The following is a 12,582-nucleotide window of genomic DNA, read 5'->3' on the forward strand; positions in this document are numbered from 1 at the left end:
TAATAATAAGGGCTGGGGAGATAACTCAGCCTGTTAGAGCACCCATTCGAATGTCTAAGGTCCCAAAGGCCCCAAGTTCAATCTTAGATATCACCATAAACCAGAGCTGAGCAGTATTCTGGCTAGCTGGCTGGCTGGCTCTCTCTCTCATTCTCTCTCTCTCTCTCTCTCTCATTTTTACTCTCTCCTCTCCCCTTACTCTCCCATTTGTGTTTCCTCTTCGCTCCAGGACCCCCTCTCTCTCATCTCCGCGGCCCGCGCACAACAACACCCATTCTCGTGATAAATAAATATTTTTAAAAGTTAATGACATGGTTTTGGGAGACAGCATAATGACTATGCAAAAGACTCTCACACCAGAGGCCCTGAGGCCCCAGGTTCAATACCCAGCACCACCATAAGCCACAGCTGATCAGGGCTATGTTCTCTCTTTTCTCTGTATTTCTCTCATTAAAATAAATAAAGTATCATTCATAATCAGTGACAAGACACCTATCACAAGGAGAAAATTAATTGTACTCAAGTGAAGATCGCCGTGCATCATTCTTTCCTTGACAAAACATGAAAATAATGCCTAGAAATGGTCTGAGGTTTAAAAATCATACTCTAGTGTCAAAGATAATGTTTGATGGGATTATATGATACATGGACAAGGACACTTTTTTTTTTCTTATCTTTTTCTTTTCTTTTGTTGCCCTTGTTTATCGTCATTGACATTGTTATTATTGATGTCGTCGCTGTTAGAAAGGACAGAGAGAAATCGAGAGAGGAGGAAAAACCGAAGGGGAGAGAAAGACGGACACCTGCAGACCTGCTTCATCGCCTGTGAAGCGACTCCCCTGCAGGTGGGGAGCCAGGGCCCAAACAGGGATCCTTAGGCCAGTCCTTGTGCTTCTTGCCATGTGCACTTAACCCACAGCGCTATCGCCCAGCTCCCAAGGACACCTTATTTTTTAAAGATTTTTTAAAAGATTTTATTCATTTATTCATGAAGAATAAGAGGCAGAGATCGAGAAAGAACCAGATAACGCTCTGGTACATGAGCTGCTAGGGACTGAACTCCAGACCTCACACTTGAGAGTCCAACACTTTATCCACTGCACCACCCTGACCATAAGGAAACTTTAGTCTCAGGAGACTTCCCCATAATACTTCCCCCCAACACACAAAAAATGATAAATGAGGTGGCTCAGTGGGTATGGCTCTGTACTCTCAAGCATGTGGCCCCAGAACTGCATGTGTCAGAGTGTCAGAGTGATAATCAGGTTCTCTCTCTCCCCCCACTTCTCTCTCTCTCTCTCTCTCTCTCTCGTAACCCTCATTTTTTTTTCAAATTTAAAGTAAAATATCAAATTGTAAAAGATACCCTAATATCCTATTAGAGCACTCTAGACTTAACTGTGCCAATGATCAGAAGTGGATTAGAAGGTCTGAAATTGCAGACAGAAGTTGAAGAACAAGATCAGAAGGGGGAAACACTAAGCGCAACTGGGACTGGAGTAGGTGAATTGCAACAAAGTAAAAAGACTCTGGGTTGGGGGGGGCAGGTCCAGGTTCTAGACCCTGAAGGCAGAGGAGGGCCTAATAGGGGTTGAACTGCTATGTGGAAAACTGGGAAATGTTATGCATGTACAAACTATTGTATTTTCCAACAACAATGACATCTACAACAATAAAACAACAAGGGCAACAAAAGAGAATAAATTTAATTAAATTTTAAAAAAAAACTATTGTATTTTACTGTTGACTGTAAACCATGAATCCCCCAATAAAGAAATTTTTTTAAAAAGGGGGTCGGGCAGTAGCACAATGGGTTAAGCACACATGGCGCAAAGCGCAAGGACCAGCATAAGGATCCTGGTTTGAACCCCCCAGCTCCCCACCTGCAGGAGAGTTGCTTCACAGGCGGTGAACAGGTCTGCAGGTGTCTTTCTCTCCCCTTCTGCCTTCCCCTCCTCTCTCCATTTCTCTCTGTCCTATCCAGCAACAGACGACATCAATAACAACATCAATAATAACTACAACAACAATAAAAAAACAAGGGAAATTAAATAAATATAAAAAAAAGAAATTAAAAAAAGATCTATTTCAGAGGAATCACAATTCAGGCAACAGCTGCTTCTCCTGTCTGCTATCTTTATTCTGTTCCAGGTACCCTATACTTCATAGGTCTTATCTCTGTACATTAATAAATGATCCTTGTTCAAAATTCATTCCTAATAAATAAGAAAGCAAAGGTCAAAAGCCTGGTAATATTTAGGGGAGAGGAGTTAAAACTCCAGTGAAAGTCCAATGACTAGTTTTATCATATGATTTGGCAAACCTAAGAGCAATGAAAACAGACTCTGATCAGTAGACAAATACAATCGGTCCAATTCTGATACAAATAGACCTACAGAGTAAATTTTCTCAGGGTTCTTATCAGGGAGCCTAAAGCTAAGCACAAGATTAAAAAGTGTATCTTCAAGAGACTGGAACACTGTAATGATGACTCTTCAGTCACTACCAGGCCACCTCATCACCTGGGGCCCTAGTCAGGGAGTCCTGGGGTTCCCACACAGACAGATGGGTCTAGACCTCTAACAGATCCCTCTCACCATGGTCACTGGTCATCTCCATCAGGAATAACATATTGGGGCCCTTCTGTGGGTCCCTGTAGAACCTTGTCCTCTATGTGGATCAACAATGGTAGGGACTGTTCCATTCTTTGAAGGGAAGTTGAACCAAAATCCTCTATTATCTGAGGAAGATGGGTCTGAAATGAGTGCAGCTTGGAATGTTCCTAGAGGTGACCACAGAATGCGAGCTCAGACCTAACAGAGATGCAAGAGGTTACATAGGCTCCTGTGCTGAATATGGGCCCCAGATCAAATTGACAGGGTGTATACTTAACAATATCTATATACTTTCCCTATATTTGGAGCTACTCTCTTCCCTAATCCAGCTCTCTAGTCCTTTTTCCAACTATGACACCATCTCTCCAGACAATATCTTTGGTCCACCTGCATATTAGATGTCAGGCACAGGAAAAAACTAGTAAAGTCATGGGCCCCTTGGAATATACCTAAAATAGACCTACTAGCTTTTTCCAAAATAGAGATCCCCAAATCTTCATCTGCAATATTTTTGCTTTTAGGTTCAAGATTAGTCAACAATTTGTTCTGCTTTATATCTTAACTCTTTTTCAGCCATCAGGTTCCAGATGCTACCATGATGCCAACCGGACTTCCCAGGACTGATGACCCCACCAATGTGTCCTGAAGCCCCGTCTCCCCAGAGCCCTCCCCAACTAGGGAAAGAGAGACAGGCTGGGAGTATGGATCGACCTGCCAACACCCATGTTCAGCAGGGAAGCAATTACAGAAGCCAGACCTTCCACCTTCTGCATCCCCACAATGACCCTGGGTCCATACTCCCAGAAGGATAAAGAATAGGAAAGCTTTCCAGGGATGGAATGGGATGGAGTTTGGTGGTGGGTATTGTGTGGAATTTTCCCCCCTCTTATCTTATGGTCTGGTCTTGTCAATATTTCTATTTTATAAATAAAAATTAATGAAACAAAGAAAAACAAAGTGCCATCTTTTTTTTTTTCCTCCAGGGTTATGGTTTGGGGTTCAATGCTGGCACCATGAATCCACCACTCCTGGAGACCATCTTCTCCATTTATTGGATAGAAAAAGAAGAAACTGAGAAAGAAGGGGCCGATAGGGAGAGAAAAAGGACAAGCACTTGCAGACCTGCTTTGCCCATGGAGGTGAAGAGCCGTGGGCTCAAACACGGATCCTTGTGCGGGTCCTGGCGCCTAGTACTATGTGTACTTAACCCGGTGTGTCACCACCCAGCCCCTCTTTCGATTTCTCTCTGTACTATCCAACAAGAAGGACAGCAATGACAACAACAACAAATAAACAACAAGGACAACAAAGGAAAAAAATTAGCCTCCAGGAGCAGTGGATTCGTAACGCAGGCACTGAGTCCCAGCAAGAACCCTGGGGGCAAAAAAAAAAAGTCTTTTCTGGTTTGATCCTTTGCACCATCATAAGCCAGAGCTGAGCAGTGCTCTGATTAAGAAAAAAAAAAAAAAATCAAGCTATCTCTATGATAGTTATTAGAAAGAGGGGACACGGGACTGTAGGGTTGTGTGCCAATGACTTACACACACACACACACACACACACACACACACACACATATTTTGTGGAGCTGTACCCCTGAACTCTCATGATTTTGCATAGTACTGCTAAACCACTCATAATAATAATCATAAGAAGAAAACCAACCGCTTTCAGCAAAATGAGGACAACAGGAGCAAACCTCAGGCCCAGCTGCCTGCAGACCACTTCCCGATCAGCGTCATCCCACTGGTCATCACAGACTGTGCCCCACTGGGCCAGCGTGGTAGAGCTCCACTCGGCCCTCATGTATGCTTCTTCCCCCAGCCAGGCGCAGGACTGGGAACCACTGGATCTGTGCAAAGGAAAGTTAAAGACAAATTCAATACCACACCATTTGCATTACTATTGCTTTGCACTATGTTTAGAAGTCAGAGAGCACAGTTCCCTCCATTTTTTTTTCTTTCTTTTCTCTCAGAGTGCTTGGGCTGTTTGTGCTCTCTTAAGGTTCCATACAAATATTAGGATCGTCTGTTCTATTCCTTGAAGAGTGGAGCTGGAATTTTAATAGAAACTGTCTATAAATACCATTAGGTAGAATAACTATCTTACTATTTATTCTCTCTCTCCCACTCCCTCTCTCTCTCTCTTTTTTTTTTTTTAACAAGAGCACTACTCAGTTCTGGTTCATGGTGGTGTGGGAGATTGAACCTGGGGCTTCAGAGCCTCAGGCGTGACAGTCTCTTTGCATAACCATTATGCTATGTACCCTCACCCACTATTTATTCATCTAACCCATGAACAACCTATTTACACAGAGTGATAAGATTAAGTCATTCATAATAGTTAATACTAAGCTACTTCACTGATTTGGACATATACACATTATCTCATATAGAATACAGTATTTAAGAAATCAAAATATTCCAATTGTACTGTATTTATATACACAGCTCTGGAGAGGAAGTAGTCCAAATTTGCTTTTCCCCTAACAACCTCAGGATCCAAAAATGGCACACTCTGAAATGCAGTTTGCTGAAAACACCACTGATCTTTAGGATATTGTGGTGCTGACATTGATTTTTTTTTTAATTTACAGTAACTTGAGCATTGCCAACATGTTACAACTAAGAATGGTACTTACACTTAGATAAATATTTTTATATTTGTGGAAATGAAAGTAAAGGTGACATCTGATTCATCCTAATAAGTTATAGACATTGTGGCAAGAAAGAACCTTGAAAAACATTGAACACTCACTTGGAAAATAATAGTTCTATATACATTTCCTCTGCTAAAAACCACTAAAAGGGGAATCGGGCGGTAGTGCAGCAGGTTAAGTGCAGGTGGCAAAGCGCAAGGACCCGCGTAAGGACCCCGATTGAAGCCCCCGGCTCAAACCCCGCCCCAGGGGAGTCACTTCACGGGCAGTGAAGCAGGTCTACAGGTGTCTATCTTTCTCTCCCCTTCTGTCTTCCCCTCCTCTCTCCAATTCTCTCTGTCCTATCTAACAACGACGACATCAATTACAGCAACAACTACAACAACAATAAAAAAAAAAACCACTAAAGGATTTCTACTGCACATTATTACTATTTATTTATTTGTTTATTTATCAGGTTCATCTCTGGGGGCTTCAGTGCCAACACTACGAATCCACCATTCCCTGCAGCCGTTTTTTTTTTTTTTAACTTTTCCTCATTTTATTCAATAGGACAGAGGGGAATTGACAGTGGGGGGGGGGGATATGAAGAGGTAGAAAGACACCTGAAGACCTGCTTCACCTACAGATGGGAAGCTGGGGGCTCAAACCTGGGTCCTTGTGTGGATCCTTGCACGTAGTATTGCGTACACTTAACCAGGTACACCCATTGTCTGGCTCTCTCTACTGCAAATTATTTAAGTCTGCGATGGCCTGACTTAGCCTTTGTCAGCCCTGAGTATTACTCCTCTTTATATTTTTAGTTATTTATTTTTACTTTATTTTTTTATTTTTGCCTCCAGGATTATCACCAGGGCTTCGTTGCCTGCACTACGAATCCACTGCTCCTGGAGGCCATTTGTTTTTCTTTTTTTCTTTTCTTTTTTTAAAATTTAATAGGACAGAAAGAAACTGAGGGGGGGATAGATAGGGGAAAAAAAGGTTAGACACCTGAAGATCTATTTCACCGCCAGTAAAGCAACCCCTACACACACATACATAGGTGGGGAGCCAGGAGCTCGAACCAGGATCCTTGTACTTCATACTATGTGCACTTAACCCGGTGAGCCACTGCCCAACCCACTTTATTTTTATTATTATTTCTTAAACCAGAGAACTGCTCAGCTCTGGTTTATGGTGGCATGGGGGATTGACCCTGGAACTGTGGAGCCTCAGGCTTGAGAGTCTCTTTGCATAACCACTATGCTATCTCCCCCCAAATCTGTCTCTATCCCTAGTCTCCTTCACTAGCCAACAACGATGACAGCATCTCACTTCTGTTCCCAAACATTTGCAGTTGGATCTGACCTCAGTCTACAATTTCACTGTTCTTTCTGCTTGAATAACGTTCTCGAAGATCTGCCTCCTCCTCCTCATTCAATTCTCAAATCTGAACCGTCCTTTTGGCAGGATGGCTACGGCAGTCCCCCCGAAGCTACTTTCAACTCTGCCTTATTTCGCATCACCAGCAGGGTATTTTTAAAAAATCTTAATATCATTTACTATTGATTACTTAATATCATTTACAGATTGATCTGTCAACTGTCTGCCTCCCAGGAACTAGAATTCAGAATGGAGAAACTTCCATTCCCTTTCACTTGCGCATCTCAGTTACCTTCTGAGACACAAAAGGATCTATTACCTCTTTCTTGATGGATCGGACTGGTGAGTGAAACACTAAAACCCTGAACAAGGAAAAATAAACAGCAGCTTCCACTCGCTCAATTCTGTCTAACAGACAGACATTAGGTACCTGCTGTGTGTTTCCAGACCTTCAAAGGACACTACACAGACCCTAACTTATTTGCAGAACCTTACTGCCCAAAAGTGTGCAAGTAAGGAATAGTGACTATCACTTAAAAGTAAGCACAGAGGGTGGATGGTAGTGCAGCAGATTAAGCGCACATGGTGCAAAGCAAAAGGACTGGCATAAGGATCCCGGTTCAAGCCCCCGGCTCCCCACCAGCCAGGGATGGGTGGGTGTCGCTTCACAAGCGGTGAAGCAAGTCTGTAGGTGTCTTTCTCTCCCCCCCTCATCTTCCCCACCTCTCTCCGTTTCTCTCTGTCCTGTCCAACAACAACAGCAATACCGACAATAACAACAAGGGCAATGAAATGGGAAAAGTGGCCTCCAGAAGCAGTGGATTCATGTTGCTGGCACTAAGCCCCAGCAATAACCTTGGAGGAAAAAAAAAAAAAAAGTAAGTACAGAGACCAGGAGACAATTCATCCACTTCGTGGTATGACCAAGTCCCAGGCTCAATGCACAGGAGGTGCTGTGGTATCTCTCCTCTGTTTTTCTTTTATTTTTTAATGAATTTATTTATTTAATTTATTAGCATGACAACGAAAGAGAGAAAAAAAACAAAGCATCATGTTGGTACATGTGATGCTAGGGATCAAACTTGGGACCTCTTGTTTTTAAGCCCAACTCTCCATTCACTGTGCCACCTCCCAACCTACTCAGTATTAATTTTTTTTTCCCCTCCAGGGTTATCACTGAGGCTCAGTGCCAGCACTATGAATGCACTCCTCCTGACAGCCTTTTTTTTTTTTTTTTTCATTTTATTTGACAGGAAAGAGAGAAATTGAGGAGGGGAAGAAAGAGATGAAAAGAGAAAGAACATCTGCAGATCTGCTTCACGCTTGTGAAGCATATGTCCTCCCCCCACCCCCTGGAGGTGAGGAGCCCGGGGCTCAAACCCAGGTCCTTGAGTTTAGTTCTATGTGTGCTTAACCGGTGTGCCACCACCTGGCCCTCTTCAACCCCCTTCAATCTTAATTTAAAAATATATATATATATTTATTTATTCACTCCCTTTTGTTGTCCTTGTTGTTTTATTGTTGTAGTTATTATTGTTGTCGTCGTTGTTGGATAGGAGAGAGAGAAATGGAGAGAGGAGGGGGAGACAGAGAGAGGGAGAGAAAGACAGACACCTGCAGACCTGCTTCACTGCCTGTGAAGCGACTCCCCTGCAGGTGGGGAGCCGGGGGCTCTAACCGGGATCCTCACGCTTGTCCTTGCGCTTTGCACCATGTACGTTTAACCCGCTGCACTACCACCGGACTCCCTGATCTTAAAATTTTTTAAACATAGGTTCCACTGGCAGTAGAGGAATTTTACAGACACAAATACCCTGGCATGCACACACAAGTAAGTACAGAGCAGAGGGCATCAAGACGGCCTTACACAGGTTCCAGAGTAAGAGATTTTGCTCCCCACTATGGCGGGGGGTGTTGGGGATCTCCTCTGAAGAAGCAGGTGTGTCTCTAAAGAGGATAAAGATGGATGGATATGGGAGTTGAGAAATCAGAGAGGGTTAGGGGTTAGAGGGTGGGAGTAGAAAGATACAGTAGTTCAGGCCCAGTAAAGAAAGGCCCAGAATGCTTGAGTGTGTTTGTGAAATGGTAGTTTTCTGGATTAAGAACATTACATGGTGGGAGTCGGGCAGTAGCACAGCGGGTTGAGTGCACATGGCGCAAAGGGCAAGGACCGGCGTAAGGATCTCCGAGAGTTCAAGTCCCCGGCTCCCCCACCTGCAGGGGAGCTGCTTCAAAGGCAGTGAAGCAGGTCTGTAGGTGTCTGTGTTTGTCTTCCCCTCCTCTCTCCATTTCACTCTGTCCTAACAACAAGAACAACAACAATAATGGGGGCAACAAAAGGAAAAATTTTAAAAAATTTTAAATATCTTAGATTCTACATATTTACAATAAAATCATTTTTTTATATTTTATTTTATTTTTTTATTCCCTTTTGTTGCTTTTTTTGTTTTATTGTTGTAGTTATTATTGATGTCGTTGTTGTTGGATAGGACAGAGAGAAACGGAGAGAGGAGGGGAAGACAGAGAGGGGGAGAGAAAGACAGACACCTGCAGACCTGCTTCACCGCCTGTGAAGGAACCTGCCTGCAGGTGGGGAGCCGGGGGCTCGAACTGGGATCCTGAAGCCGGTCCTTGAGCTTAGCGCCACCTGCGCTTAACCCGTTGTGCTACAGCCCGACTCCCTAAAATAATTTTTTTAAAAAAAGAATATTACACGGTAAAAAAGATTCAGGAGTGGTCCGAGAAATGACACAGTGGATGAAACATTGGACGCTCAAGTGTGAGGTCCTGAGTTCAATCCCTGGCAACATATGTACCAGAGTGATATCTGGTTCTTTCTCTCTCCTCCTATCTTTCTCATTAATAAATATATCAAATCTTTAAAAAAAAAGATTCAGGAAAGTCTAGGTTTCTGTTAGAAAGTGTAACTGAACCTCCTACCAAATGCTTCTCATTCCTCCACATGAGATTTTTCTTTAATTTTTTTATTTATCTATTTTCCCTTTTGTTGCCCTTGTTCTTGTGACTCCTCTGCAGGTGGGAAGGAAGCCTGGACTCGAACCAGGATCCTTTCGGCAGTCCTTGTGCTTTGTACCACATGCGCCACTCACTGACTCCCATGAAATGTTTCTGATGCCTCCACAATGTGAGTAGTTGTAAGGAAATGGCATTTGAATACTCATATTTATATTCAAATATCCTGACTGTGTTCAGATTCAGATGAACAAATATTTACATGTACTCATAACTTGATGTTTGCACTGTAGTCTACTTACCAAGTCAACTAGCATTTATAATTAATAAGAAATTTTCAAGAAATGTTAAAAAAAATCTCAATATTATTTATTATCTTCTTGAAGGTAATCAAGAGCTTGGTGATGGTAAGAAGATACATACTATACTTATTTTTCCTGAAAGAAATCTTCAAAAAATACAGAAAATGATAGAAAATATTTCTTGGGTTCTGGTGGTCATGCACCCAGCTAAGCACATATAGTACTAAGCACAAGGACCCACACAAGGATCCGGGTTCGAGCTCCTGGCTCCCCACCTGCAGGGGGAACACGTCACTAGTGGTGAAGCAGGTCTGCAGGTATCTCTCTTTCTCTCTCCTTTTTTTTTTTTTTTGCCTCCATAATTATCGATGGGGATCGGTGCCTGCACTAGGAATCCACTGCTCCTAGAGGTTATTTTTCCCCTTTTGTTGCCCTTGTTGTTTATTGTTGTTGTTGATATTATTATTGTTGTTGTTATTAATGTCCTTGTTGGATAGGACAGATAGAAATGGAGAGAGGAGGGGAAGGCAGTCTCTCTCCATCTCTTTTCTCCCCCTCCTCTCTTAATTTCTCTCTGTCCTACCCAATAAAATGGACAAAAAAATGGCAGCCAGATGCAGTGGATTCGTAGCACCAAGTAATAACCCTGGAGGCAAAAAGTAAAGAAAATATTTCCTGATTTATTTTATTTTTCCTGCCTATAATTCCCTATCACCACACTAGAACTGAGCAAAATAGAAAAGCGGACTTTTTTTTTTTTTTTTGCCTGCAGGGTTATTGCTGGGGTATCAGTCCCTGCACTATGACCTCACTGCTCCTGGAAGCTATTTTTCCCTTTTGTTGCCCTTGTTGTTTATCGTCATCGTTGTTGTTATTATTGTTGTTGTTTCTGCTGTCGTTGGACAGAGAAAAATCAAGAGAGGAAGGGGAAGACAGAGAGGGGGAAAGAAAGATAGACACCTGCAGACCTGCTTCAATGCTTGTGAAGGGAACCTCCCCCCCTCCACTGGTGGGGAGCTGGAGGCTCGAACCGGGATCCTTGCCACGGTCCTTGTGCTTTGCGTCCAGTGCACTTAACCCGCTGCATAGCTACGCCCAACACCCAAAAAGCACACTATGTTAAGAGGAAATTCAAAACTATCTATACTCTAAACAGTTATGATATACTATTTTACTTTTTTTTTTTTTTTTTTGCCACCAGGGTTATTGCTGGGGCTCACAGCTTGCACAACAACACAGTTCCCCATCTTCTTCCCCCCATTTTTTTATTATTGTTATTTATTGGATACAGACAGCCAGAAATTGAGAGGGAAGGGGGAGGGAGGGAGAGAGAGAGAGAGACACCTGCAGCTCGGCTTCACCACCCACAAATCTTTCCCCCTGTAGGTGGGAAATGGGGATTTGACCCTGGGTCCTTGCACATAGTAACACTTGCGCCCAACCAGGTGTGCCACCACCCAGCCCCCCACTCCCACCCCCACCCCACCCCACCCCCATTTTCTCTCTGTACAGTGCCAGCATCAAGACCCAGCCATAGGAGCCCAAAGAAAAGTCAGGTTGGGGAAGTCGGGCAGTAACGCAGCGGGTTGAGCACACGTGGCTCAAAGCACAAGGACCAGTATAAGGATCCCGGTTCAAACCCCTGGTTCCCCACCTGCGGGGGGGGGGGGGGGGTCGCTTCACAAGCGGTGAAGCAGATCTTCAGGTGTCTATCTTTCTCTCCCCCTCTGTCTTCCCCCTCCTCTCTTGATTTCTCTCTGTCTTATCTAACAATGATGACATCAACAACAACAGTAATAATTATAATAACAATGAAAAAACAAGGGCAACAAAAGGGAAAATAAATAAATATCCTAAAGAGAAAAACATTGTTCTGAAGATTTTACATATCTCACTACTTGAAAAATGTTCAACATCTTCCCAATCAGATGGAACACAGGTAACAAATGGTAATCTACAAGACGAGCACACTGTTTTAATGAGAGAAAGATTAACAGAGCTGTATACAGGAGCACTTTTCAGCTCTGGTTTATGATGGGGCTGGAGACTGAGCCTGGGAGGGATGACAGGGCCTCAGGCATGAAAAGTCTTTTTTGTTGTTGTTGTTAATGTTTATTTATTCCTTTATGTTGCCTTTGTGGTTTTATCGTTGTAGTTGTTATTGTTGTTGTTATTAATGTTGTTATTGGACAGGACAGAGAGAAATGGAGAGAGGAGGGGAAGACAGAGAGGGGGAGAGAAAGACAGACACCTGCAGACCTGCTTCACCACCTGTGAAGTGACTCCCCTGCAGGTGGGGAGCCGGGGGCTCCAACTGGGATCCTTAAGCCAGTACTTGCGCTTTGCACTTAACCCTCTCCTCTGCACTACCGCCGACTACCATGAAAAGTCTTTTATCGTAATACCATCAGGGCTGTCTTCTCAGCCTCTGAAAAGTACATTGTGAAGATCAATTCATATCACCCTTGAAGCAGCAGTACATAAACACAGCATACCTGCCCAAAGTAGCAATACTCAAAGGATAAACTTACAAGACATTATGATATAGCCTCGCCTCACCCAAAAGGACAGCAGCCAGATTATACTCGACCATTGGTCCTTGCAGCCAACTGACAGTGATGACACTGACTTGGTCCTTCCTGTATTTTGTGATAGGAGGGCGATAGAGGGG

General features: G+C 43.3%; 1 protein-coding gene across 1 annotated transcript in view; it reads right to left on the reverse strand.

The window, feature by feature from the left end:
* The window catches only part of PRSS12 (serine protease 12), a 137,506-nt gene that overhangs the window by 81,008 nt on the left and 43,916 nt on the right, over positions 1-12,582 (reverse strand). The window contains 2 exon segments of the mRNA XM_060177318.1: positions 4,315-4,388; positions 4,390-4,461. Coding sequence (XP_060033301.1) covers positions 4,315-4,388; positions 4,390-4,461 — 146 coding nt within the window.

The sequence above is a fragment of the Erinaceus europaeus genome, chromosome 2, assembly GCF_950295315.1.
Source record: "Erinaceus europaeus chromosome 2, mEriEur2.1, whole genome shotgun sequence".
Classification (NCBI taxonomy): Eukaryota; Metazoa; Chordata; class Mammalia; order Eulipotyphla; family Erinaceidae; genus Erinaceus; species Erinaceus europaeus.